This window comes from Ailuropoda melanoleuca, chromosome 13, assembly GCF_002007445.2.
Source record: "Ailuropoda melanoleuca isolate Jingjing chromosome 13, ASM200744v2, whole genome shotgun sequence".
In the NCBI taxonomy this organism is placed as follows: domain Eukaryota; kingdom Metazoa; phylum Chordata; class Mammalia; order Carnivora; family Ursidae; genus Ailuropoda; species Ailuropoda melanoleuca.
Window position 1 is genome coordinate 44,943,832 of NC_048230.1, and position 27,621 is coordinate 44,971,452.

The following is a 27,621-nucleotide window of genomic DNA, read 5'->3' on the forward strand; positions in this document are numbered from 1 at the left end:
GTCAGAGTGGACTTTTATTAGGAAATCACCCTGCAAACACACCGAGAAGTGCTGTGCTGTGGGTTCCACGCGTTTCCTGAGGAAGGGGATCACAGTATCGGAGCTGTCAGAGGGACAGGGAGCCTGGGAGAGGGGACTGCTCAGTGCTGCCTGTGGCCAGCAGTCCTTCACAGCAGCGCGACTCAGCCATCAAGGACCAGCACACAGATGCAACACGAGAATCACACCAGAACACACACAGCTGCGCTACACTTAAATAAATAATAAATACAGAATTCCGTTTGCCGTTGTCTGTGCCTGAAACAAAAGGAACCAAAGGGGTAAAGAAAACCAAAAGTCTTTCTTTCCATTGGACCCAGGGAAAAATATCCCCAAATTATCAAAATTCCTCAGTTACAAAATACTTTTTTAGAAATTCCATTATTAAAAGAATAAATAACAAAATATATAAAAAATAAGCTGGTTGCATCAAAATTATAAGAAGACTTCTATATAAAGAAGTTACAGCAAGATTTTTTTGTGGCCTATCTCATAGTCCAATAGTTAATTTTGCTTTGATTTCATTGATTTCCCTCTCATGGTGTCCTGGTGTGGGGTCTGGTTGAAATAGTACAAAATTAATAAATAAAAATGTTAAATAAATAGCAAATGTTAACATAAGAGGTTGTGAATATAAATACTTACATCTTGACAAAATTAAATAATTTACAGAATAATTAAACTAACTACTTTTTTATTTCTTCCAGGAAGTGCAATTTCTCTACGTTTAAATACTAACTTGGAATTGTAGTCACAATCAATTTGGACTCTATTTACATGTTAGGAACATTGTGTTTAACACTTTCTATTAAAATTTTTTTCGCATCTTGAGTGGATCTAAAAAGAAATGAATCTTGGTGGTATCGAATTAGGAATTTATCCCCTGACTTTGCTGACGCCGTCCCCACCTCAGTCGAGCTCGGCCATGACCCGGGTAATGCGGCAGTGACAGGTCACGGGCACGGGTGGACACACAGAGAACCAGAGACCCTGGCCCTGACCCAGACCTGGATCTGTCGGCTGCAGCCCCAAGAGGGGGCATGACCCCGAGCTGTACATGTCTGTGCAGGCAGGGGGTGCCAGCCACCCCTAGATATGTGAGGTGCTTTCATGTGGAACGTCCAGGGGCACCCCAGGTTAGAGTCCTCAAGGGGATCATGGGCTGTAGGTCTATTTCTAACCTTCTGGAACAGTGCTTATTCCATCCTTAAGACAAAACTGAATTAAATGAAAACAGAAAACACACTTGCCACATTGACCTCACTGAGCAGACACGCACCCTGGGGCGCGTGCTCCAGGCTGACACTGTCACACGCACCACCCGCCCCGTGCCCACGGCTACCCTCCCAGCCTCGACAGACAAAGGAATACTGTGGTTGCAAACTCCAAAACTTCCCTGAGAACCTTGTCCATGAGCTTCCACTGGAGACTTTGAGCTGCTCTTCAGATTTCTTTCAAAAAACAAAAATAAATCACTTTGTAATACGCCGTGCCTTGCCCTGCACTCGTGTGGGGAGGTCGAGGCCTCCAGCCTGGCAAGCGCAATAAGAAAGACACGGATTTCCAGGCACCCCTTTGGATAAGCCTGCCTGAGGCTGCCCTGGGCTGCCAACTAGTCACTGTGAGTTGGGAATCTCCACTGCGGGGGCAGGGCGAGGGAGGTAAACGATGGAGCCAAGTCGGGGTGCCCCAGGTGTCCCGATTGGCGGGGTGGCTTCTGGATGATGAGGTCTAGACCTGGATGCCCCTCACAGCCCGTTTGATGCTCTCCAGGAGGTCCTTGTTCTCGGGGTTCTGGTAGCACTCCTGGTTGGAATACATGTCAGTGAGGGTGTTCACGTAGGCCTCGAAATTCTGCTCACATATTGGCTCCTGGAGAACAGAACAGGGTTAGCAAGCCCCACCCATGCAATGAGCCCCATGATTTTCAGAAGCCACAGAAATCCATGCATGAACATAGAACGCCCCCTGAGACAAGCCCACACCTATCAGGGCACCATTGGCACTCTTGGGCTGAAACAATCATGAGTATTCTGCTGTGGATTCCTCAACTCTTCCGGAGAGCTAGAGCCGCCACTGCCAGCAGCCTGCTGGGCAGAGCGCCTGGATCGGGCCCCTTCTGGCAGGGCCCCAGACACAGAGGGGTGCCCTGCCCTCCTCACCTTCCCCAGAGTCCTGGGGGTCAGCTACCAGCTGAGCTGAGTGTCCAAAGGGCCACATCCTGCTTACCATGTGCGGAAGGCGGATGTTGGCGAGACTTTGGATAAGGGCCTGGCTCAGGCCTGACAGCTCCAGAAACAGGGCTTCATTCTGCTCCTCGATGAGCTTGTTCTCCTCTTCGATGTTCTTTAGGCTCTTCTCCATGGAGGAGATCTGCACCAGACCGAGATGGGAAATGCCTCCTGCCATGGGTGTCCCATGGACCACGTCCCTCACGTCCTCCTGGGACACAGCAGCATGCTAACTGTGCCACATTTCATGTCTCTCTGGGAGAGGGTGAAGAGGCAGGGACCCTGGTCCCTGGACGGAGGAGGGGATGCACTGACTGAGCCAGGGACTGTGTGGGGCCATAGCCTTCTGTGCCACATCTGTCCTATAGGGTTACAGAGGAACACGGACTCCAAAGCACCCTGATCTCAAATCCCAGCCCACCACTAGCTACACAGTTAAGTTCACCATGTTTCTTCTTCTTTTTCTGTAATGGGAATACTGCATCCACTTTGTGGGGTGTCTGGCCACTTTTGGCTCTTCCCCCCACCGGAAAGACTGACAAACCTGTGGAAGGCACGCAGGATGGCAACTACTTCTCCCTCTGCAACCCCTGGCTGAGTGGAGCCAGTCATTGACTCCCCCAGCACACCCTCACAGTGACAGTCACAACAGGGCTGGCGGTCATGAGCAGTCCTGCCTGCTCTGATCAGCTCGGGTGAGCAGATAGGAGAGGCTCAGGGTCAGCACAACCCTATGCAGAGGTTCACAGCCAGAGTGGGGAAGGTGGAAAGCCTGCGCTGGGGCCCAGTCTGGAGGAGACTTGCTTGGGAGGGCAGTTCCCAACCAGTATCCCGAAGGAGCCTTGGGCAGAGGCAAGCTCACACAATGTGTGTAACTCTTTGAGCCATCCCCTAGGTGCAGAAAGGGGAGCTGCCTTTTAGGAGGCAATGGATGGGGTGGAGGGCTTTCTTCCAAACACATGGCTGGGAAACATCACACCTGGTGACAAGTCTTTGGCTTAAAACAGTTTGAGTAGGAGTTAAGGGTCTGCCTGCTCTTTGCCTGAGCCTTTCTGCAGAGCATAGGACTGAAAACTCCCTCTAGAGGAAAGGGGGCTCTGAGTCAGTCCAAAAGGATGCTAGTGAATAAAAAGGTGGAAATCAGTAAAAAGAAAGAAGAAGGAAAGAAAGAACAAACGAACGAAAGAGGGAGGGGAGAGGGGAGGGGAGAAATCAGAGGTGCTGCTCCAAGGTTACTTTGGGGAGAGAGAGAGCAGTGAGAGACAGAGAGGGTGGCAGTCACACAGCGATATGTCTTGGCACCCAGAGATGCCCCAATACTCGTCTGCTTCTGCTGCGAGTGAGCCTGGGGAAGATGATGCATGGCAGAATGAAAAGCCTTCCTGATCTCTACGGGCGATGCTATTTTTATCTGGACTTCCGAGTCACAGGAGGTCAGCATAAAAGCCTCTTGGCTGATGGAAGAAGGAATGGCATAACAAGACACGTGGGGCTCCAATATGTCACACTGCAGCCTCTGGGAAGGGGCCTCCCCACCTTCCCATCTGTCCCTTCTACCCCCAGATCCTGCAGGGCCAGGTCACCTCCTTGTCCCTCTGTCCCTCCAGCCATAGGGGACAGAGCTATGTGTAGCCACTCCTTCTGTGCCCCCAGCTCTGCTCTGGCCCCCTACTCAGCAGCTAAAGTCAGGGCTTCTTTTCAAAATAAAACTCTCATTGCATTTTTTTTTTCTGATGACCAATGTTCATTTTGGGGGAATCAGAGAGATACGACGCATACACTTATAGTACTTTGTAAACCTACCACACAGCAATAGTGACTCTTTCAGGGTCAGACACTTTCCCATAGAAATGCGTTTATCTTACAACAACCTCACGGAGTTGATTCCTATTATCATCCTCATTCTACCAGTAAGGACATCAGTACAGACTGATAGCAGGTTTGCCAGGTCACTAGGCTGCTACACGGCAGTTCTGGGGTAGAATCAGACTCCAGCCAGGCCCTCAGAACCCACCCTGTAATACTATTCCTACTGACAGGGCCAGCAGCCAAAGCTGACGGGACCCCCAGCATGGGCACCTTAGGACCCCTACTGCTGGAAGAACTACCAAAGCTGGCAGGTGGCTTCTTCTGAGCGTCCCTGAGCGCTGCACCATCAGCTCAGCCTAACAGCGACCTGAACGAGCTCAGTTCTCCTGCCTCACGGAAGAGGAGGCTGAGGACAAGGACCCCCTTGGGTGGGGGGGAGGTGGCTGGTGGGCAACCTGGGACTTCAGCTGCGCCACCCACCTGGGACGGCACCTGGGACTGCAGCTGCGCCACCCACCTGGGACGGCACCTGGGACTGCAGCTGCACCATCCACCCGGGACTGCAGCTGGGACTGCTGCTGTGCCACCCACCTGGGACTGCAGCTGCACCATGGCGGCCTCCATCTCAGAGTTGGACTCGTTCAGGTCACGAATCTCCTGGTTCAGCTGCTTGATCTCCTCATCGTTCTCCAATACTGCTCCAGAGAGAAACCTTGGTTGTGGCTCTTGGCTTTACGCCCAGGCCAGCATGTGGGGGTGCAGTGGAGGCCTCTTTTCTAGATGGAACTAGGGATTCTTTCCAAGCAGAGGCAACTGGCCTGGCACGCTAGGCACCTTTTATCCCACATGCCATGCTGGAAAAGTCGGTCTTGGAGACTAGTAGCATGTGTCTACATTTGCCTCCTGACCCTGGGTGATGGGTAGGATCTCTCTAGCAGGTATTAATCGCTAAGATAAAGATGGAAGTTTTCCAGGTGGTGCTGAATTTCCTCAGCTTCCCTCTTCCTTGAAACTAAGTTCACAACTCCACAAACCCCGAGAACGTGGCTTCTGATGCTGCCACTAGGGTTCTCTGACGCCAACACTTAGCAATATCCAGGTTAGAGCAAGCATGGCCACTTGAGGGCCAGGAACCCAGACTCCAGGCACCCAGGGGTTCAGACCTGAGGCTAGGAGACCTGTCGGCTCAGGTCAGAGGTCTGTCTCCACCATGACTCACTCCAGGAGGGACTCTCTCCCTAACCCCTTCCGCCAGCACTGCTCACTCACCCAGGTCACAGAGATCACTTGGACGAACTGCAGGAGGGACACCTTACCATCACTCGTCTTGAACTTCGTGCTGAAAACCTCATCCCCTGAGACTTTTCCCTTCTTTCCAGCAAAGGTTGCTCTGGGACAGCCAGATAAGCTGGAAGCAAAGTTCACACACCAAAAACCAGTCCAAAGTCACAAACCAAGAGCCAGTCCAAGATGGCACATCATAGTGAAAGCCAAGTCCTCGCTGGCTGGCAGCCTGGTAGGATCCTGGCTTGGCACTTTCTCATTCATCTCCTTTGGCCCCCTGCTCCCTGGCTCCAGCCCCCAAGCTGTCACACTCCTTATTTAACAGCCCAGGCCTTTCCCAGCTCAGGCCACTGCCCTAAAGGCTTGTCCCCAGATGATGTGGGGCCAGCTCCTTACCCACTTCTCAGAGAGGCCTTCCTCACTCCTCCCTGCCGCTATTCTCCCCACAGCATGTACCCCTTTGGCTATCCTAGGTAGCTCACTCATTTGTTTGCTTATAGTCGGTGCCCCACCCGCTTGGCCCAAATCAGCTCTTGTTCTCTGCTCTATCTCAGGGCCTGGTATGTGGTGGACATACCAGTAAAGGCTTGTGGAACGAATGAGCTAATTAATCTTGTAGGTGGAGAGACTAGGGCAGAACAAAGGAAAGACAAAAAAGGTTTCTAAAGGACTGTGTGGTAACCCCCTGCACCTCAGCCGACACCTCGACTGCCTGTCACCCAGAGGAAGTGAATGGGGGTCCAAGGCCCCCCAGCCCTGGAGCAGGTACTGGGGGGCAAGTGAGAGCCCAAGCAGGGATGGCTCTTGTCACCATGTCCCTTCCACAGCAGGCAGAGGCCTAGACCCAAACTTCAAAGAAGAGGCCCCAGCGGGAGGGGCAGGACATGGGGTATGACAAAGACTTCCAGGAGAAGCTTGCGGCCTGTTTCCAGAGTGCACACACCAGACTCAGGGCTCTGCTTGCTCTTGCTGGAGGGACTCTACTGGGATGTGGAAGGAGGCTCATGACAGCAGCCACATGGGGTGACATGTGTCACAAACACCATGATCTGGTCCCAACAGATTGCCTGTGGCTTCCCCCAGTCGGCTACCAGTCTGGGCCTTGCTTTTTCCTGGAGAAACTATAGGCCAAAACTGAGCCCTAGTCTGGCCCTTCCTGAAGAGCCTTGCCCACATGCCCAAGGCTGGGGTCCCAAGGAAACACAGAATGCGCAGGGCAGTTACCTCCTGTGGGTGAGGAAGCTACCGTTGGCATGGCCGGAACCATCACAGCCTGGAGTGGGGCAGGTAGGCCCCTCGTTCTTCAGTGACTTCCAGGAAAAGGGTGAGCCATTAAGGGAACCCTCTTTCTGCCTCCGAGCGGCCAGCGGGCAGCCAGATGCACTTCTGTGGGAAGCGTATTTGCCGCTGATGTGACCAAGCCCCACACAGCCTGGAACAGGGCACCTGGCACAGAGAGGTCAGAGATGAGCACAGGGCACTGGAGGAGGGAGGAGAACCCCAGAGACTCTCCCAAGCCAGACACTGAGACTGCTGGAGGTTCCTGGATAAATTCCCACTGTCCAGGCGATTCCTGAAGCCTTCCCATCCAGACATGAAGGCAGCAGGGATCATGCTCCCTGTCCAGCCGCAACCTCATGCCCCCTGCACCCCGGAAGGTCAGCAGCTGCCCCCTCTCCCCACCCCCCAGGAGCTAGGATGCCCCTGGGCCCTGGGCTAGCTCTCTGGGGCCTCTGGATCTACACCTAGACCTTGCTGCCACATCGTGTCCACATCACCCCAGCAATGTGGAGGCTATTCCCTGGGGATTGCACCAAGCACAGTGCTGGGGGTCCTGGGGGTCACAGAAGGTCACAAGTTCACTGCAGCCAGGCAGTGTGGGGACAGCAGGGGCTCCATCACCCCACAGCATCCCAGAATGAGACTGTCATGGCATGATGTCCATAGATGTCCCAGTATTGCCACATCTGAAAAGTGTGTTCTGGAAGGAAGAACCCAGGCCACAGGGCTCATCCAAGAAAGACTCAGTTCAGACATTCCATCGTGACTCCTGCCCGAGGCCAGCTTGGAATGACATTTTCCTTTGCTCAGGTTGTTTCAGGACAGGGAGAGAATCCCCTGAGGAAATAACATATGCCCCAGGAACAGGTGAGGTAACTGGAGAAAGGTCCAGAGTGAGTCCCCCTCAGGCTGCCGTTGGAATCTGTGCACCACAGAGAACCGGCTGCTGCACAGGGCTCTCTGGGCATCCGCCCTCGTGGCCTTCAGGAGGGACCTGGACCAGGAACTCCCTGCGATGCCTTCTGAGCACCGACATTTCAGGATCATGGGATCTGAGCTCGGGACCACCTCGGAACCAAAAACTGACCGAGGACGAGATCCTGCCGCTGCAAGTTCTCTGTTTTCTCCCTCTAGCAAACGAGACTCATATAATTTGCCATTTGTTTTCACCCTTTTTATGGGCTGCAGACTGTCAAACACAAAGGACCCTGAAAAGGGACACGTTGCCCGAGTTTAGACAGAGGCCCCTGGGGTGGGGAAGTCAGAGGCAGGACGTCTTCTGGGGGGCAAGGGCCGCCCTGGGGCTCCTGCCACAGCAGGTGAGGGGACAGGGCCTCACTGCCCAGAAGTTGCCCCCACACCGTGGCCTTGCCGCCAAGGTGGCCACTGCAGACATCTTCCCAGCCTCCTTGGCCTGGAGCCGTCCTCACTTGTCTCCTCCCTTGGTGCCCGTCCCTCTCTCTTCTTCATCCCACCCATGTGGGCCTCAGACATGCAGGGTGGCTACTGAGCCGGTCCAAGGTCATCTCGGCAATCAGTCCAGAGGGGAGACGCAGCCACGGGCCCTGCGAGGAGCTTGGAGAGGACCCGCCCTATGTCCGCCCCTCACACCTGAACGCCGCCCAGCTGTGGGGTCCCAGCGGACACTCCGAAGCACTTCTGGGCAGCCGACAACACAAGGTCAAAGACCAAATGAGAGGCGGCTCTTCATGGTTACAACCGTTGACTCTGAACTCCTTTGACTCACATTCTTTGCAAAACCCTAACCCTCCTCAGCAGGGATGATTCCCTGGAATTCATTCATAGTGGGTATTTCAGACATGTGGGCAGTCACACTGCTTTTCTTTCCCTCCACATCCAGTGTCCACATCTTCAGAGCTGCCAGGTGACCTCACGTAAGACGTGTGTGGGGTGCCACGTCAGGCAGCTTCTGCGCCTACCAGGTGAGCTGGTGGTGGGGCCACCGGGACCCCAAGGTCAGAGGCATCTCTTCTGTTGGAAGCCGGTGTGGTTGGGGACAGCATGGGGGGGGGCTCTCCACAGGTGATGGGCGTGGAGCTCCTAACCCCACTCTCCATTTTGGTCAAAGGGATTTACCACAATGTGCCAACATGACTTAATCTTAAATGGTACAGACGCAAGATGTCATAAAAGGGAACGCTTCCTCCAGCAGGCCTCCACAAATCACATGCTCACGAAAGCCCATCACGCCACAGGACCTGAGCACCGATTAAAGTTTCTGCTGCAGTCTGCACTTGTTTAAAAATGATAGTCAATTATAAATACAGTCAAAGTTAATGGCTGGAGAGGAGGCCCTATAAAATGGAGGTGCTGGATGGGCGCCCCCCCTCTGCCATGGAGCCATTAGGAACTTCTTCCATCCTCTAAATGCTGCCCTGCTTCTAAGTCATAGTCTCCACTTGGCTGCAAAAATCTTGTTTTTTAAAATGCAAAGTCGACAGCACATTAGGAGGAGGAAAACCGTTTTTCCCAGTGAACTTAAAAAGCGCTGATCTTGATTTTAATCCTTTGCAAATGCAGCACAATCCACTTAGCGTAACCCTACGGCAGGACCCTCGCTACATCCACAGCGGCTTGCGTTTATATGGCTTCTCAGAAGGGTAAACGCTCTTCCTCCACCCTAGCATTTAGTGGGCTGCATTCATGACACCGACATCCACATACTTGGCATTTTTGCGTTAGCATTCATTATGGTTTTATTGTAAAAACCAAATTAAATAAACAGCTGGTGGGGCCGGCGCCTTGGAAGGGTGTGATGCTGGTCGGTCAGGTCTGTCCTCTGTGGCCAAGCAGATGTTCAGGTGCAGCTGGGGGAAGCTCCAAGGAGGAACCACTGACTCTTGGTCCAGGTTGCTCCCCTCTGCAGGGGTGAGCATCCACTGTGCTTGGCCCAAAGGCAACACAATCAGGGCAGACGGGCTTTCTGAGCACCTGCCTGGCTATGCCCTGACCAAGAGAGCCCAAGGCCAGCACTGCAACGCAGCCAGAGCCGTCCCCTTCCACTCTTCAGCTGGCAAGGGGACCCACAGCTCCGTCCACTGTCAGCTCTGAAGGTCCTGGGAAAATTGAATGGTGGGTCACTCTGTTTGCTCCTGTGGCCCAGCCTTGCCCGTACTGGCAAGTGGGGGTTCAGGGGACAACTTCCGTTCTGGAAGCATAAACTTGCAATGATGCAACCCCTTCCAAGTGGGGCACTCACAGGGTCAGAGTTCACACACACTCCCCTGATGACATGTTAGGCACCCCAGTGAGGTGGTCAGCAGTGGGTATCAAGGGCTTCGGTCATGCAAGGCCCAGGATGTCCTTGCTCCTCCGCACAACAGGGTCGAGGTCCCAGTTCAGGGTGACCCTCCTGGGCTCCCTCTTTCCACACCAGCTCACTGCAAAGCTATGTGAGTGTGCAGACACACATGATTCAAAGACTGCTCATGTCTCTAACCATCTTGTCCTCTTCACTCCTGTACCTGTCCTTTCCCATCAGACCACAGCTATGCAGGTGTCAATACCCCATGAGCACCCTGTGGGGCTGCTCCCTGCCCTGAGCCCTCACCCAGGTGGCCCTCCAGGTGCATGGGCAGCAGGGCCCTTTGCCTCTCCTGGCCCCATCCAACACCCCCAGACCTGAAAAGCCCAGACAGGAGCCATTGCCTGTGCATGCCCTTGATATGACACACATGGCTCACAGCTTCCTAGGGGTTCATATGCACAGCAGGAGAACTTCTGTTGTCATTGACCAGCTGTGTTAATGAAAAAAGAGTCTAGAAGGAGCTTTTTAAGATTATAACACACAGGGGGGAGCCTGGGTGGCACAGCGGTTAAGCGTCTGCCTTCGGCTCAGGGCGTGATCCCGGCGTTATGGGATCGAGCCCCACATCAGGCTCCTCTGCTATGAGCCTGCTTCTTCCTCTCCCACTCCCCCTGCTTGTGTTCCCTCTCTCGCTGGCTGTCTCTATCTCTGTCTCTATCTCTGTCAAATAAATAAATAAATAAAATAAATAAAATAAATAAATTAAAAAAATATAAATAAATAAAAAATAAAATTATAACACACAGGAACATCCCAGTTCTGCAAAGCAACCACGGGAGTCAGCAAGACCCCAACTCACTTCATCAGCTCGGGGTCTTCCTTGTCATCCTTTGTGGGCGTCACCCTGGCTCCACTTTTCTTGGCACGAGGGCAGCCTGACAAGCTAGTTTTGAAAAAGGAAAAAAAGCCACCATGGTCCCAGAACAGCAACTTCTCGCACCCATCTGCCCCACCCGCCCCCTCCAGCTCTGTGCCCGGCAGCCCCCAGGGGGTCCCCAGGGAGCATCTGTCCTGGAGCACTCTCGAGGGCAGGAGGGCAATGGCAGGAGGTGTCACCACGAGCCCCTAGGTCTGGTGGCAGAGGGCAACCTGATCGGGCCTCAGGAATGACAATTCAGATTGCAGAGACGAGCCAGGCTCCAGCTGCCAGCAACACTAATGTCTTCTTGGGGCAACTACGTCTGAGGAACAGCCCCACCCCACTCCATCCGGCCTGGCACCCCGGGGCACGGCGGGCTCACCTTCGGTGTGAGGCGTAGTTCCCCGTTATGTGGCCAGAGCCATCACAGCCGGGTGTGGGGCACCTGTGGAGGACAGCGGAGCTGGAACCAGAGCCAGGGAAGACCCTTGACCAAAAATGGACCCCGTCTGTGCCCAGCCCCCACGTGGGCCCACCCACCTCCTCAGCACTGGTCTCAGAAATGGCCTGCACATCCCGGCCAGCCTGCTGCCATGACTCCCGGCCTTCAGAACGTTGCCACCCCGTCTCCCCAGGGGTCTAAGAAGGCCAAGACAAGAGCACATCTCCACTGCAGGAATGATGGGCCCCTATTTTGGCCTTCTATGGGGTTCTAGGCTGGACTAGAAGGTTCCCGAACACATATGGGCCTTTAGACAGCATTCAGAAAGGCAACCCTAACATCTAAGATGGGTTCATCTTTCTTGACATGACTAGGAGGAAGAGGGGTTGTTTTCATGGAGGATTGCCCCCACGTGAGCAAATGAGCTGATGTCTACTGAGCGCCCATGACACGCCATCCACAGCACCGGTCCCTAGAGGTGTATCTCTCCGGGAGTGCAGAATTCACACAGCCAGCGGCTGGTCAGGGGCGGCAGGCACTGGCCAAGGGTGAGGAGGGGGACACAAAACACAGAAGCCCAACTTGATGCGTCCAAAATGTTTGACAAACATATCATGTAGAAGGTGAAAATTACACTTTAATACACAAGTATGGGTTTTCTTAAAATATTTTTCCCTGAATGTCCACAGCAGAAGAATGAGTGAGTTCCTGCTGGTGCCAGAATGGGGAGGTGTGCCTGATTCTGCAGGCAGGTCCACCAGCGACCTCTGGAGCAGGTCTGCCACTTTGCACCCTGTCCCGTGGAAGGGCGCAGCTCCAACCGTGTGGCCCCTGGCAGGACCTTGGGGCTTGCATCTGGAATCTCAGAATATTCATCTGCCGGTTCTGGTTTCATACTCACACAGAGAAGAAACCGTGGGAGCCAGGGCTGTTTCTCAATATAAAAGTGGTCCCAAGAGGGTTATGGGGACTCACACCAACTGAAACAGGACATAGGTCTCTGCCTCTCAATCAACAGGGTTCTCTGAGGCACTTAGGCCCCGGTGCTGTGCCCACGGCCCTTTCTCAGCATCCTCTTCCAACAGCAAATGCAACATCTGGAGTCTGGAGCGGGACAGAGGAAGCCGGCGCAGCCAAAGGACTCCCCACCACTCTTCAGCTATCTCTCAGAACTCAGCAGGACAACACTGCCTGTTCCCATCGAGGAAGCTCAAAGCTGGCATGGCAACCTGGAGAGGTCAGTGCCCATCCCGCCAGCTCCTTCTCCAGTCTTTCTGTCTCTCAAGGCACCCTCTTCATCCCTGTCCTGTGGGCCACACATGGGATGCCCTCTGGCCAGCCAGCAAGCCAGCCAGTCCAGTCGCCCTCCTGCTGGATTTAGAGATAACTCAAACCCTGTGAGGTTATGATGGCTCCTACTCTGGTCATGTGTGGTCGCATTCCAACACACACGTGTCTAGGGCATGGAGGTTTTTGCATTTTAATAGAAACCACACATCACCTCCATCTAGGGGGGCTTCACCCCTTTCACACAAACCCCCAACTGGTACAAGGGTCCTGCTGGGACACCTGATGTCTCTGCCTCACCCGAGGTCCCAGGATGCAATCTGCTGGGGTTGGCCCCTTGCTGTGGGCACCAAATCCTTCAGGCATGTCCGGGTATGCCCCCACACGACTCTCTGCTGAGGCCAAGGCCCCACTGATGCCCTGCCGCCCCCTCCTCCGCTCAGAGTGTCCTGTCAAGCAGTGTCATGGCCCGCGCCAGCAGAAGCCCTGTTCCTGCTCTCTGGAAGGCTACGTGCAGAGACTGGGGAGGGCACTTCTCCTTCCTGGGTTTGCAGGTGCTCGGTGGCTGCCGGGGGCTCCACTGCTTCCCGGCCTCAGGCAAACAGAACTCAGGCTCAGTCCTGCAGGTGGTGGTTAGGGCATCAGCAGCCCCAGGCCTCGATGCCCGTAAGTACGGGTCCAGACTCCGGTGCAGACCCTGTGACATCTGTAAGGCTGGCAGGGGAGACCACGCACATGGCGATGGTCCCTGCCAGGCCCCAGCAGAAGGGGGCCCACTGAGGCACACCTTCTCCAGGCAGGGGGGCCACCTACACTCCTCGCCAAGCCCGAGTCAATGGCTTTTCCCAAAAAGGCGTGGCCAGTAGAGGGTGATGTTTGTGCGGCTGAAGAAGCAGGTGTCCGTGCCGGGTGCTGGCTGTGTCAGCCACTCTCGTGCCCCTGAGGACCCACAGGGTCAGTTTCAGGAACCCTCCCACTATCTGCTTCTGAGTGCGTTCTCTGGGCAAGAGGAAGAATCCTGTGTCTAAGGGACACACTGCAGCTGATGGCACATGCCAGGTCTCGCCTCGGAGCCTCATCCCTGTCCTGCGGTGGGGAGGCCACCCCACCCCGTCAGAGCCCCCGTCACATCCTTGCAAGGCGCCTGCACCTCAAGTCCACACACAGACTGGGCGGAGTGGCCCGGGGCAGCGGTGTCCCCAGCCCCTGACCACACTGGGCACTTGGTAGGGAAGAGCTAACGCCCTTGGGATGCGATTAAAGCACAGAAAACATGTGATCAGAGACCGTCACTGCACTCGGTTGTCGATAGGGAGGCCACCAAAGGAGCCCCGTTTGCAAGGCAGTGATGCAGGGTGTCTTTCCTCCCTGGGGACAGCTCACCTCCCCCCTCACAGCCACAGGCGGGTCAGGAACAGCTGCTATGAGACACGCACTGGACAGGAGGAGGGAGAGGGAGGAACTATCACACCAGCACCACACCGGAGGCTGCCCACGTCCACCCCAAGCCCTTGCTGTGGCCTGAGAGGACAGAGTTGACTCCCACAGAAAGACCTCTGGAGCCAGAGAAGAGCTTGGGAGGAGTCGGGGCACCTTCCCAGACCTTGCCAAAGCTGACGAGTGACTTGTTTCCACACAAGGAAGACCTTCGCTGCGATTTCTAAACAAGTTTGGGTTAAGGCTCCTCACGGGCTCTTGGTCGTAGACAAGCGCTAACCCTCCAGGATGGCCATGTTTCCAGACCCAGACCAGGCCCCAAGCACCTGCCCTGCAGGAAGAAATGTCCTAGAGCTCTAAAATCATTCAGGCCCTAGAACTGGAAAACCATGAAAACTAATTATAGTTAAGACACAAGTTGAATTGGAAAAGGAAAAAGGCACATGGGAAAGACATTAAGAGAAGAGAGGAAGGAATGGGAAGAGGGTTCTGAGCTCACAGGACGGATGGCTTCACTAGATGCCTGGGGCTGGACACGGCCAGTGGATGAGTGAGCGTGTGAATGTGCCGTGATGACCTGAGCCTCAGAAAACGTTTACGTGAAAGCTGTTAACTCGCAGAAGGACGACTATGGTGGTGAACGTTGCCCACAACACAATGGGCAATGACACACTTCTGGCTGCTGGGACCTGAACAGCCTCCCCAGGGTGACAAAGAGGACGCTGGCAGAAGGGGGGCACCCTTAGAGATCCAGAGCCTTCTGCCCTGTTTCTAAATCAGCTCAGGCCCCTTGGAATCCTTTGGCAGCAACAGCTCCTCATCTTGGAGGCCCTAGGGCCCTGGTTCCTAACTGGCCCCAGAACGGAATGAGCCTAGATTCAGGGGCACCCAGTATGGAGGCCCCAGGGAGGGACAAACACTCCTGAGGAGGGAGTGAGCTGAGGGGACAAGAGTAGGACCTCCTTCCTGAGCCTCTGCTCAGCCTGGGAGCCCAGGGTCAGCACTGCATGGCTCAGGGTCATGGTGGCTACAATGTCACAGCTCAACTGAATGCATAAAAGCCAAAGGCTACGACAGTGCCCAACTCCAGCCCCCAGAGGACACTGACAACCTGGGAAACCTCTAGGTGCTTGCATCGCACTTGAGCAGGGCGGTCAAGCAGGCTGGTGGGTGCCCACAGGGCCTGGCCTGCCTGTGTGTTAGGGACAGGGAGGAGAAGCAGAAAGAGGGGGTGCTCAGCAAAGAGAAGGGTTGAGCATGGGAAGGCATATCTGGGAGGATCACCGGGGGCCAAGACAGAAGCAGCTGCAGGGGTCGTAGGAGAAGGGCAGGGCAAAGAGTTTTCTCTTTCATCATCAGCACCCAGACCCTTAGCGAGAGCCGCACAGCCTGAAGCCCGCTGAGCCACAGCAAGATTTAGAAGCCAAGGCCAGCTCTGGGCTTCTCCCACACCTCAAGGGCAGTGACAGAAGCAGGCCTGGACAACCCCATACTGCGTCCTCAGGAAAGGGAGGATGGGATGGGCCATCAGGAGCCAGAGGCAGGTCCTGCTCCCCTCAAGGCCCTCCGGCCCTCAGTCCTCAGAGCAGCTGGCAGGGCCGAGGGCAGCACAGGGGCCTGCAGCAAGGGACAGGCAGACAGCAGCACTCAGAGCAGAGAGACACAGGCAGCAGCAGTAGGAGCCCCAGGCAAGCAAGTCGGCCCCTCCATGGCCTGTCTCTCTGCCCCATCCTGCTAGGAGGGGCTCCCCTGGGGCTGGAGCCCTGGAGAGGGCCGACTTTGGCTGGAGCCTCATGGAAGGAGAGAGCAGAGCAAGGGAGCCACCCAAGAGACAGGAGGCCAGGAGGGCAGACATACTTGAGGTCAGCAGAATGGGCAGCCATGAGGTTTCTGAGGCTCTTGTCAGCAAGAGGGCAACCAGAGAGGCTGAAAGAGAAGAGATGGGACATTGGGGTGAGCCAGAGGGGGAGCAGAGGAGGAGAGGGGAAGACCCACCACACAGCACCCAGGCCAGGCTGGACCCGAGCAGGGACAAACCTGCGGTGAGAGGCATAGTTCCCGGTGATGTGGCCGCTGCCGTCACAGCCAGGGGTGGGGCAGCTGGACAAAGGAAAAACAGCATCAGAACAGAGAGCAGGGTGCACCTGCCAGGCCAGCGCACCTGCCAGGCCTGCCCCCTGGGGTGGAGCATCCTCAGGGACACCAGCTGACACTTGGTCTCGACTCACCCACGGGCCAAGGGGTGACTCCCCACCCTCGGTCCTCAGACTGCAAGCTTCTCCCACACAATTTAACTCAAGGAGGAAAAAGGAATCAAATTCAAGCTCAGCCTGAAGCTAGGGTGACTCTTCACGCACACGTGTGTGCACCCATGAACACGTACGCAGGCAGTTCCTTCCTAAAGCAGCGTGACCCTCCCTGAGGACAAGGTGCCAGACCAGAGCCCGGGAAGAGCCAGCTACAGGTTTGGTTCACAGGAAGAGAAGAGGAACCCCAGAGACAAACTGAGCACAGGGGAGGGCTGGGTCACCGGCGGTGCAGGTGACAGCTACAGCCTCCCACAGTCCTATGGGAGAGAAGCAATTCGCAAGGGGGCTGACCGGAAGGCTGTGGGGTGGCATCCAACCATGGGGTGACTCCTGTCTACCAGCAGCTTCCCCAGTCTGTAATGGTGTCTGCTTGAACCCTGTGATGAACAGCTCAAAGGGGCTGGCTGGGCTGCCAGAGCCGAGGGCCCCGGGTCCTAAAGCGGAGTGCACATCAGGTCTGGGCTCTGTAAGCCAGGGCAGATGGCTGTGACTCAGGAGAGGGTCAGCTTCCCTTGGCCCTCGGCCCACTCTGTGGGCCCGAACAGGGGCTCTTCGTGCTCTTACACTTTTGAAGGTTGTGTTAGATCCCAGTGCGGTGCAGACATGACGGGAAACCTGTCACCCACTGCCAGGCTCAAGTGGGTCGTTGTGCAAGGTGCCCAACCTCTCTGGCCAAGAGGACGGTCAGAGCTAAGCTGGGGCAGGGACAAGGCCTGGGGCTGAGCAGGCCTGGTCATTAGAGGCTCAGACCAGGGCACACTTTCTTCCAGACTCCGGAGGTTCTCAGGGAGCCCTCCTGGCCCAGGTGGGGACTTACGTGAGCAGCTCCTTCTTTATGTCCTTGGAGAGAAACTTCATCTTAAAGTTGGTCAGGGTAACTTCCCCGGGGTACTTCCGCTCCTCAAAACTCTCTTCCGACACTTCCTGGTCATCTGCTTCAGAAGAAGCAAAAGAATGGGCTGCTGGCTCTGACTGCAAAAAACCAGCAGGGAGACGTTTTAACCGGCTGGCGGGGGGCCGGGCGCCCGACCCGGGGGCTGAGGGAGAGGGACCCTTCAGAACAGTGTTCACAGAGACATTTTCTGGAGTCTCCTGCCTTGTGGATGAGGGAGGAAGCCTTACCCCCCCCAAAAAAAAACACAGAAGACAGCACCCCTGAGGGGCCAGAGTGCTCCCCCACCTCGGCCAGAGATGCTCAGCTGCCCCAGGAGTGAGGGGGCCTGGGTGCTGCCCAGTGTGGCCAGCTGCACCACCCTCCGCCGGCCTCAGGCGTGCGGTCCCCTCTGCCTAACTGCAGCCAGGCCACCCTTCTAGACACAAGAAACTACACACAGTGCAGGTCCCCAGGGCTCCGCAGACAGTAGCACCAGACAAGTGTTTCTTTTGAAACGCTATGACCATGAGGACACAATGCAAGCAATAGCATACAGAATGTGACCTGTGACCCCTGTGCCTCCCCAGCCAGGGCCAGGCCCCGACCCCAGCAGGCCCTTCCTCAGCTCGAGTTCTAGGTCTGGAGGGGATCAGTAACCAGCAGAAGACACAGGCTGAACAAGGACAAAAGTAGAGAAGGTCAACACCCTGCAAGTAGGTCTGTGCTGGTTCGTGGTCCAGATCCCAGTGTTGGCGTGTATGTGTCTCAGGCAAGGTGTTCGAGCTCTCGGGGCCCAGATGGTACACTTTCAAATGTGATAACAGCACCTGCTTACAGGATTTCTGGGGATCCAGAGTGCAGAGCCCAAAGCAATGGAGGCTCTCCAGAATTGACAGTGAACCTCGTCAATGTCAGGGGTGTTGGAGTCCCGCGGCCGACACTATTACGGCACACGGCATGGCGGAAGCGGCTCGTTCCCCTGAGCAAGTTGGACTTAAGCTGAGTCCTCAGGATAAATGGCAGCTTCCCAGAAGCACAGGGAGGAGGCTGTTCCAGAGCAGGGAAAGCATCCCGGAGGCCCACGGACGCTGTCCCGGCTGCTGCCGGAGGCTGGGGTGGGAGGTGAGGCTGAGGGTGGGGTGCAGCCTTCCACAGGATGGATAAAGGAGCCTTGGCAGAGCTGGAGAGTCTGAGTCAGGAGTCCAGGTAGAGGGGCCAGGAAGGCCTAGATGAGGGAGACATTTCTGGGGGTGACCCACCTGTGCCTGGAAGGGGGCTGGAGGAGAGGAAGCAACTGGGAGTGAGCTGAGACTCTGGGGTGGAGAATGACTGTGGGGTGGAATGGGGGACAGGCTTCTGTGGGCAAGGACCTCAAGACCTCTGAGACAGATGACATGAGTCTTGGGGTGCTCAGAGCATGTGTGAAGGGAGAGGGGAGGGGCAAGGCAGCCAGGGATGTCGGCCTGAGCTGGGGGTCATGGAAAGGGGCAGGGAGGGGCCAAGCGATGGGCTGCAGTCACCAGGAAGGGGGCTTAGGCCTGGGGGCAGGACTGGAACAAGGTAAGAGCAAACTGTACTGGTGGCCCCCCTCATAGGAGGGCCCCACCTGGCCTCAGACTGGGTTCCGACTGACCAGGGAGAAAACCACTCACACAGTCCCAGGAGGACATGTCCCGGGCCAGCCCCTTCTACTCAGGGCTCAGTCTTAGAGGTACCCCCCTTCTGGGGCTAACACCAAGTTAAAGCCACAGGACTGTGCCAAGTGGCCTGAGCCTTGGGCCCAGTAGAGATACATGTGAGGTGCGCAGAGGGAGCTGGGGGAGGGTGGTAGTTTCCCAGAAAGGAATCCTCCACAGGGGCCGGCCCCCCTGCCCTTCTGAGGTTGGGGGGGGTTGCTGGCAGCGATGGGGAGGGAGAGGGAGGGGACAGGCGGGCCTGCCCACGCTGTGCGGAGGCTCTCCGGAGTCTATGCCACCCTCACCGCTGGGCTTTGCTACTCGGGACGCACACCTCTGTGGGGAAGAGCCTTCGATCGGTCCCACTCTCAAGAGGGTAGAATGGTTAGAAAGGGATGTTCCAAGACTGCAGTTCCAACCAAGACACCGAGCTTGTTGCTTTTTAGCAGGTGGTGCTGGTCTTGCGACTGAGGCCACTGTCCACCACAGGGGCTCCTCTGTCCAAGGAGCCAGGTGGCTGGGGTGTCCTGCCGACGATAAGGAGGGACTGCTGCCAGAATTCAGGGTGTCCCTATCTGGACAGCAGGTTGGCGGGAGGCCACAAAACCAAGGAATTTGGAGCCATTCCCAAATATTCCCATGGGATGCAAAAGAAACCCCCCTCCTCCCCATGCTTTCCAAGGGCCCATGATGGTGTTGATCACCGAGTCCGAGGAAGTGAGAAGACGACTTCTCTCTCGGGTGGGACAAGACCAGAGCATGGCCCAACGGTGAAAAACCCTCCAGGAGGGCAGGCCGAGTCCTAGCTTCCTAGAGGCGGCAAGGCCCCGTGTGGACAGGGACGGGACCCTAGAAGCTCTTCCTGGAGAAGCCAGCACTTTTTACACCAGCCCTCAGGCCCCGCACCCACCTCCTCGGGTTCCTCCTCTCGTTGGCGGCTGGGCTTGGTATAGTCCAGAGGTCGATCCCACTCATCGTGGCGGGAAGCCTGGCTGGACTGGGGTGAGGTCATGGAGCTGCTGGGGGCGCTGGTGCTGCTCTGGCGCTGGGAGGCGTCGGGAGACTTCACGCCAGGGCTGCTGCTGCTGCTGCTGCTGCTGGGGAAAGCGCTTTCTCGCTTGCGGTGTTTGTGCATGCTCAAGTCCAGGGTTCCGTTTTCATCCACTTCAATGTCCGCAGCCTGCAAGTGTGAAGGCAAAATCCGTGCTAATGACGTCCCCTTCCCGTGTGCGCCTTCTGGGACACGAGATCAGCGTTACAGAGAGCCCAGAGCCTGCAAGTGTGAAGGCAAAATCCGTGCTAAGGACATCCCCTTCCCGTGTGCGCCTTCTGGGGCACGAAATCAGCATTACAGAGAGCCCAGAGCGGTGTTTCCCTTGGAAGGAAGCAGACCCGGACAAGAGGAGAGGAACCTCTGAGAAGCGAGAATCTTGACTTGCCACTTCCCGAAATTCACGTGGAGGAGCCTCCACTCTCGCAGGTCTTGCGAACGTCACAAAACCTTGAGACGCACTGACCATGATCACACAAGGACACGTGCTCGACCCTCAGACTCCGGGGAGCACGAGGTCACACGTGTGTGCAATGACCCTCAGACTCAGGGGAGCACATGGGAATGAACGTGTGTGTGCTCGACCCTCAGACTCAGCGGAACACGAGGACACCGGACCTTCAGACTTAGATGGACATGAAGGAATATGCGTGTGCACAGCCATTCAGCCCTCCGTAGGCACAGCACACACAGCTCTCAAAGGGAACTCATCCAACCTCTCCTGGTCACCAGGAGCTATGACCAGGAGGAAGAAAAGTAAGGACGATAATGATCAAGTGGACACTGGGTGTCCCTGAGCACATTTCCTGCGGGGGCATGTGGTCCTGACTGTAAATCCCACCCGCCCATCTCTGCCTCAGAGGGTTCCTTGTAGGGGACACACCCACCTGGCCGGGCAGGTCCTGTGGCTTCGTGCTGAGGTTCTCGGGCATTTCCCAGCAGCGCGTGGAGAGGTTCAGGATGGCTGTGGCGGCCATGTGTGCGGCCTCGGCGTCGTGCGCGTAGTCGAAGCCTACAGAAGAGGATGAAGTGCGGGGGCTGTGCCTGGGGGGAGAGGCCTTTGGGAAAGGTTTGGCTGCAAAAAGGGAACAACACCAGGCTGATATACAACTGGAATGGGAGGTGGCCACACAGACACAGTGGGGAGCTTTGGGGTGGCTGGGAGTGCGCGGGGCACGGCTACGTGGGGGGTCGCAGTCACGGGGCCCATGGCACACTCCTACTCATCCTCTCATAGGGCATTCAGGAGGCCATTGCTGGCTCGTTTGAAATTTGGGCAGAGAGAGCAAAGCCCTGCAAAGACATTCCAGCATCTGATGTATCAAAGGAATATGAGTTGTCTACCGGTGAACGCTAACCGAGAGAGTAAAGAATTCTGTAATAGGAGTGGATAGAATACTATTCAAGTAGGAAAATTTTTGTCACAACATCTCGAAAGCCTACTTTTGGTGTCCCCATAATACAACTTCATAAAGTTATGTTACCATTCAAATAAACATGACCATTGAGGGCATAAAATGTTATCTCTTCTAGTAATTATACTTAGTCACAAACTAACCCTCAAGTATGACACTTCCGATATCATGGTGTCACCAGTGAATTTCCAGATCTACGAAGAGCTCCTTGTTAGGGGACCCAGGCATCACGGCACCGAGCAAGTGGGACAGATGTCCACACTGTAGCTGGCAGCTACGTCATCACTCAGTGTTTTCAGTATTAACGGGACGGAAACTCCTCACTGCTGCGTTTGAGGGCCAAACACCCACTGGGACACACCAGTTCTGATCTCATGGGCACAATGGGGTGCTTTTCCATTTCATATGTGTTTCCAGGGTTAATGGGCTTGCAACCCACAAACTGGTATATTCAGTGACCACAACAGACAGGAAGGGTTGTTCTCAAAAGTTTGTAAGAATGCATTTTGTTAGTACAAGTACCCAGAAAGCTTGGGGCTAATATCACAACACACTGTATCCAGCAAGATAGTCCACAAGCAGGAAGACAAATAGCTTCTGTGAGGGTATCCAGACTCAGCATAGTGGTTGTCTGAGCCCCCACAGGGTAGACCACATCACGGAAGTTATTCTTAGCCCTCTGGATATGCACACCATAAAGGACCTAGGTTTTGCTTCACAAACAGTGAAGAGATACATCAAGCTTGATGGCGAACATGGCAACAGTGCCGTGAGCAAGATATAGACTCTGGGAAAGCCGCCATGGTCGACACTGGACGGCCAGGTACTCCCGGGGGAGAGATTCCCTACATGCTCCTGGCGAGGGGGTCCCTCCTCCCCCATCTCTCAAACCCTCCACCTCCCAGGAGTGGATCGCCCCAACTTACATTTAAAGGCTTTAGGTGAGGTTTCGCTGGTCTGAATCTTTGGGGCAAGCATGCGTTTGCCAAAAACCTGAGCGTCAAAACTTGCGTAGTCAAAGGTGACCTTGGAGAACTTCTCCAGCTCCTTGGCCAGGTTGGCCCTGGGTGTGGCGGGGGCCACACTAGGCCGGTAGCTTCCATACGGAGGGACTTCAAGCTGCTTCACGAAGCACATAGGCCTGCGGTGCGGGATAGAAGTGCAGAAACCATGAGGACAGGGCCCAGGGACCCCAAGCCCCATCCCACAGCCTGGGCAGGAACCGCTCAGAGCCCTGTGTGCACAGAGACCCTCCTCCATGTCCCACCACTAAAGGGCGCCTGGGGCCTGCTCTGTATGAGGAAGAACTGCCTGCAGGGAGCAAGCAAGAGGAGCCTTGAAGAAACAATGGAATGTGTCCTTGCAGACCAGAGGAGGAGGGAGGGCTGTAAACGTTCCCCCAGAACTTAGGAGGGCAGGTTTCAAACAACTCCACCACCAACCAGTGTGAGCTCTTGGCAGGCAAGCCTACAGAAGCATCCCTCTGTGGCCAGCCACCCCCAAACAGAATTGTCCTGGTGCAATGACACAGCTGCCCAGTGAGGACGGAGATGGGGCATCCAGAGGGGACAGGGGTGCTTCTGAGAACAGGCTCAGGGAGGGCCCGACTCAGCTCTTCCGGGCCAGGGGCTCAGCCCTCCACTATTCTCTGCTTGAAGCCAGTGGAGAAGAGCCCCAGAGGGGCTGAAAGGTTGAGGGTAGGGATGAAAAGGCCACTGCGGGCATTCGTTCCCTGTCACCGAAGCCCTTGGAAGAGCTCAGCATCGTCAATGTGCCAGAGGTAGCAGAGACAGCCCAGACAGCACAGGAGCCAGGGCATGAAGACCAGCCAGGGGCGAACGGCCTCCACACAAGGTGTGGACGGCTTCTGTGCTGATCAGCTCAGAGAGAAGGGAAGGAAGAGGAGAGGCTGGGAGGACCCCAGCTCTCTTTGCTCCTGACTCTAAACCAAGCAATGACTGCAGTCTGGAATTAAGAAGGGGTCGATGGTAAAGTCTCCAAGGGGCCGAGTGTTGTAAGAACAGGCGCCCAGTGACAGAAAGACCCTGCAAGCATGAGGAAGTCAGCTCTGAGCCTGGACCTTGGAAAAGCAGATGCCCCCAAGCACGGGCACATTCTCCTTCCCCAAGGAGGGTTGGAGGGCCAGGCACATCTGAAGAAGTTCCTGGAGAGAGCTCAGGCACCGCCCAGGGGAGAGAAGAACTGGATGTGGGTGCCATGTTTCACTGTCTTCCTTGGCCAGGGCTCCAGGGCTCCACCCCGCGGCAGACCTAGCGTCTATGACGCCAGCAGAGATTTGCAAAGACTCGCCCCACACCCCAGGCTATGACCCCCAGAAACGTGGCCACAGCGAATGAGCAGAACTTAAACACAAGGGCCCTGCATCCTGGCCCCAGCAGCTACCATTTGAGGCTCTTCACCAAGGGCTGGGCAGGCTAAATATCACGGTCGTGCTCATGCCGCATGGGATACTTGTGAAGTCCACAAGTTAACACTGTTGTCCACTTTCACAGCAAACAAATGGAGGCCAAATTCCTGGGAACACAGCCACCGTGTTGCCCCCGACAACTGGGCTCACGGGACCTCACCTGCCTGCTGGTTTGACATTTTACCAGTGACTTGGATCAAGGCAGGAAAAGAACTGGATTAGTAACCGACAGGAAGCTGGAAGGAACAGTTACAGGACGGAAGGAAGGAGCAGCTACCCACCACGCTAACAGCCAGCAGGTGGAAAGGAGCCGACTGGACATGCAGGGCTGAAGGCACGTGTGGATGGGAGTGCTGGAGGGTGAGGCCCCAGCTCTGCCCTCCGCCCAGAGACCCCTCACAGGGAACCTGCAGAGCAAACCACGGTGGGTGGCTTGAGACCTCGGCTGGCACACGCCAGGGAAGGGACAGGGGGTTGGGTGGGCCCTGAAAGGAGGTGGGCCTCTCTCCAGACCAGGGTCCGTGTTCGTGACCGCACGACAACCCTTGCCTCCCACATTCTCCTTTGAGTGGCACACATGGAACTGGGGTCTGGAGAACTGGGGACGGGGAAGAATCCTGTGAGTCCTAGTCCCTCAGAGAGACAGGAAGCAGAGTATCCACTGAGCCAGGGCAGCCGGGGAGGAGACACCGGCTGGTCAGGAACGAGACTCCGAGGCCGGGCTGGCTCAGGGCCAGTGCCAGCTCCCCCAGTCGATAACTGCGGCCTCGGGCAAGTTCCTGAGACTCTGGCCTTCGTCGTGGCCCCCGCTTCAGAGTCACATGGGTGGCAGGAGTGCCAAGCAGTTACATTTCAAATGGCCTTTCGGGACCCCCTTAATTCTGACATACGTCTACACACAGGCGTGACGTCGGCCGCCTCAGAACCTCTGGGGCCACAAGCAGGCCATGCTCTGAAGGGCGCCACGTGCGCCCACTCCTCTCCCTCAGCTTAGGGTCTCTCTTTGGGGTGAGGGAGGTGTAGGCAGGACAGCCAGGAAGGAGCCGCTCTGGTGCTTCTGGACGGCCGTGGCCCTCAGCTGGTGTAGTGTGCTCTCTTGAGACAGGACCAGCATCCCCACAAACAGACCCCTGAGCAATCTCAAGCCGTGAGGGTCAGGGGCCTTTGGGGAGAGCAAGGCAGGGCGGCCTCACGGGTGTTTGTGTCACAGCCGAGACGCCGGTCAGTGCAGTGGACGTCAGAGTCTGTCCTGTGTGCCCCAGGAACTACCCTCCAGCTCCGCCCCTGGAGGCCCAGGGCAACTCAGGGCATCAGCACACGCACAAACATGCACACGGGCACATGCGGTCCCAGCGACACTGGGAGACCCTGCAGGATCTGGGGAGGCAGGCCCCTTCAGTCTGTGCCCCCTTCGCTCACCTGAGGATCCGATCTGAATTGGAGCTATTCTTGGAAGGGTCTCCTGTTTGCGGCTGTTGCTTCTCGTGAGATTTGGCTAATTTTTCAGCAGCAGCAATGGGACACCCAGACAAACTGGAGAAAAGGCAAAGAGGACAGCTAAGCACCCTCCTCCAGACCCTGCCCGTCCAAGCCGGGAGCCCTGCAGGAACCCCCCCGAGCCCAGGGAAGGCTGCTGTCTCTCTCACTCTGTCCCCGAGCCCTCCAGGTAGCAGCTGCACAGTTTCTGTCGGGGGAAACTCTAAGCAACGACACACAGAGATGAAGTATGTCCTCAACGCCTTCACAGCTTTGGGCAAAGGCACCTCCCCTGGGCCGGTCTGGGCAACGGGCCTGCCGCTCCCCCCCTCCCGCCCTCCCCTCACTGCAGACCATAGCGGCCCTTGGGACCTGTCTCTGGCTCACGTTTCATCAGCCAACTGGGGGGGGCGGGGAGGCGCACAACCCGGGCGCGGACCCTGGAGGCCCAGCCCCCTCCCAGGAAATCACCCAATCTAAGACACCAGGGGAGCAACGTCATCAGTCAGAATTACACTGACTGGCTGCGGACGAGGTGACGGTCACAACCCCTCTCAGGAATTTAACCTCTTCTCAGTGAAGTGGCCTCAAAAGCTCTAGCAGCCTTTGCAAGGACACATCCCATCCCAGCCACGCTACCCAAGGCAAGGGAGGGGGATCTGGTCACCTCTGGGTCTGCAAGATGGCAGACAGACAAACCCTGAGTGCCTCCCGGGAGTCTCGCGTCTACCTGGCTTGCAGCACCCACAGTCTAGCCCAGAGCTTGGTCCAGGCCGGTGGAGGCCCGGTGTGCCGAGGCTTCCCAAACATCGCAGGACTCACAGCCTGCACCTGGCTTTTCCCAAGGGCAGGAGTCCTCTCTGAAGGGCATGTGCCCATCGCTCCAGCTGTCCTCTGGTCTCTCAGGACCCCCCACCCCACAGGGACCGCACCTCTGGGCGTCCTTCTGACGCCCCACCGAGAGGCCTGCCCTGACCTTGCACCCGTCCCAAGCCGGGGCACACACACGAGGCCCAGCCCACCCCACCACGGCCCTCGCCATGCCTGGCCCAAGCTAAGTACCTTCTGTGCGTGTTACGGTTGCTATTCACATGGCCTTGGCCTGTGCAGCCAGGAGTAGGGCACTTCAACACGTTCTCATGCATAGCCAAGACTGTAAGAGAACCAGAGGGAGGGACGCCGTGAGCACCGCCAAGGAAGCCGTAGGAGCCTGCAGCTGAAAGAGCCTGCAACTTTGTAGGAGGACAGCAGCTTAGAGCAGCAAGCCAGGATGGCCCGCAAGCCTCAGCCCGGTCAAGCCATTCTCCCTCCCACTCTGGCCCCCTGCCTCCCTGGGGCAGAAATCAACTTGGCCTCAAACCCTCTGACTGTTCTGTGATTTGCCTTTGAAATCACTGCCTCTAGCCTAGAAATGAGGACAGGCTCTCTCCTTGTGCCCTTTGGAGCACAGGTGACTGGCTCTTCCCTTGCAGGCCTCCTGGGTGCCCTGACACGAGTTGCTGTCTCAAGGTAGGTAACTGGGCACATTCCCCATCCCCAACCTTGTAGGACTCAAGTTTAGGCATCTGGACAGTGCCAATCCAAAGGGACAGGGCCCTGGGTGACCCCTCCTCCATGGGAACGTCATCTAAGCAGCAGAGATGGCCTGAACCATGCACAGCTACTCACTCTCTGGGGGGATCCTGTCCTTGTGGGGGCAACCCGACAGGCTTCGGTGGTGAGGGTACAACCCCGTGACGTGACCAGTGCCGTCACAGCCTGGTGTCGGACACTTGATCTCACGCTTCTCAGCTCTTGAGGGATCTAAACACACAAGACGCATCAGTTAGAGAGTAGCCAGAAAGCTGTGTGGCAGGTGGAGAGCGGGGAGGAGGACGGAACAGCCATGGTTCTTCATTCACTCTGTCCAGAGGAGAGCAGCCAGACTGCCCAAGAGCCCAAGAAGGACTGCGGCTGCACAGTTCTGGGGAAACTGGTCCACCTCAGCCATCCTCAAGGAAAACTGTCCCACAGAGCAGGACATGCAGCATTTTAAAGAGAAGGACCCAGGTGGCAGCTGGCGCCCTCTATCCCTGTTTCCATTGACATTGTGTGAGTCCCACTGGCCTCCTTGTGTGGGCCATGCCTCCAAGAGCCCCCATGCCTAGAGGTCCAGCCTCTGCACAGAAAGGGGAAAGATAGGGCAAGTTCCTTGCCAGGACATGTCCTTTGGATCTGACAAAACGAGGAGGACAAAGAAGTTAACTTGCCAAAAGCCGTGTGACTATTAAATGCAGAAATTTTAACTCAAATCTCAGTTGCTGACCTCATCTAGTCTCTGTGGGCCAGGAGATGTCACTAGTGGGTGTGGCGGCCAGAAGGGAACAGCTGTCGGGACAGGGATGATCCCCAGAGC

At 56.3% G+C, this 27,621-nt stretch overlaps 1 protein-coding gene across 10 annotated transcripts in view; it reads right to left on the minus strand.

The window, feature by feature from the left end:
• MYT1 (myelin transcription factor 1) overlaps positions 1-27,621 on the minus strand; it is a 68,081-nt gene continuing 40,460 nt past the window's right edge. For 6 of the 10 annotated variants that reach the window (XM_034641059.1, XM_034641065.1, XM_034641067.1 and 3 more), the window contains exons 8-23: positions 26,895-27,029; positions 26,289-26,379; positions 25,170-25,283; positions 22,249-22,463; positions 20,795-20,982; positions 19,767-20,036; positions 17,124-17,278; positions 16,035-16,097; positions 15,855-15,923; positions 11,214-11,294; positions 10,772-10,855; positions 6,588-6,809; positions 5,396-5,487; positions 4,671-4,774; positions 2,269-2,412; positions 1-1,911 (exon numbers count right to left, since the gene is read on the minus strand). In XM_034641059.1, the coding sequence (XP_034496950.1) occupies positions 1,771-1,911; positions 2,269-2,412; positions 4,671-4,774; positions 5,396-5,487; positions 6,588-6,809; positions 10,772-10,855; positions 11,214-11,294; positions 15,855-15,923; positions 16,035-16,097; positions 17,124-17,278; positions 19,767-20,036; positions 20,795-20,982; positions 22,249-22,463; positions 25,170-25,283; positions 26,289-26,379; positions 26,895-27,029 (2,168 nt within the window). In that variant the 3' untranslated portion in view covers positions 1-1,770. The remainder of the gene's footprint in view (positions 1,912-2,268; positions 2,413-4,670; positions 4,775-5,395; positions 5,488-6,587; positions 6,810-10,771; positions 10,856-11,213; positions 11,295-15,854; positions 15,924-16,034; positions 16,098-17,123; positions 17,279-19,766; positions 20,037-20,794; positions 20,983-22,248; positions 22,464-25,169; positions 25,284-26,288; positions 26,380-26,894; positions 27,030-27,621) is intronic. The other 4 variants (XM_034641061.1, XM_034641060.1, XM_002925700.4 and 1 more) reach the window with 4 other exon arrangements.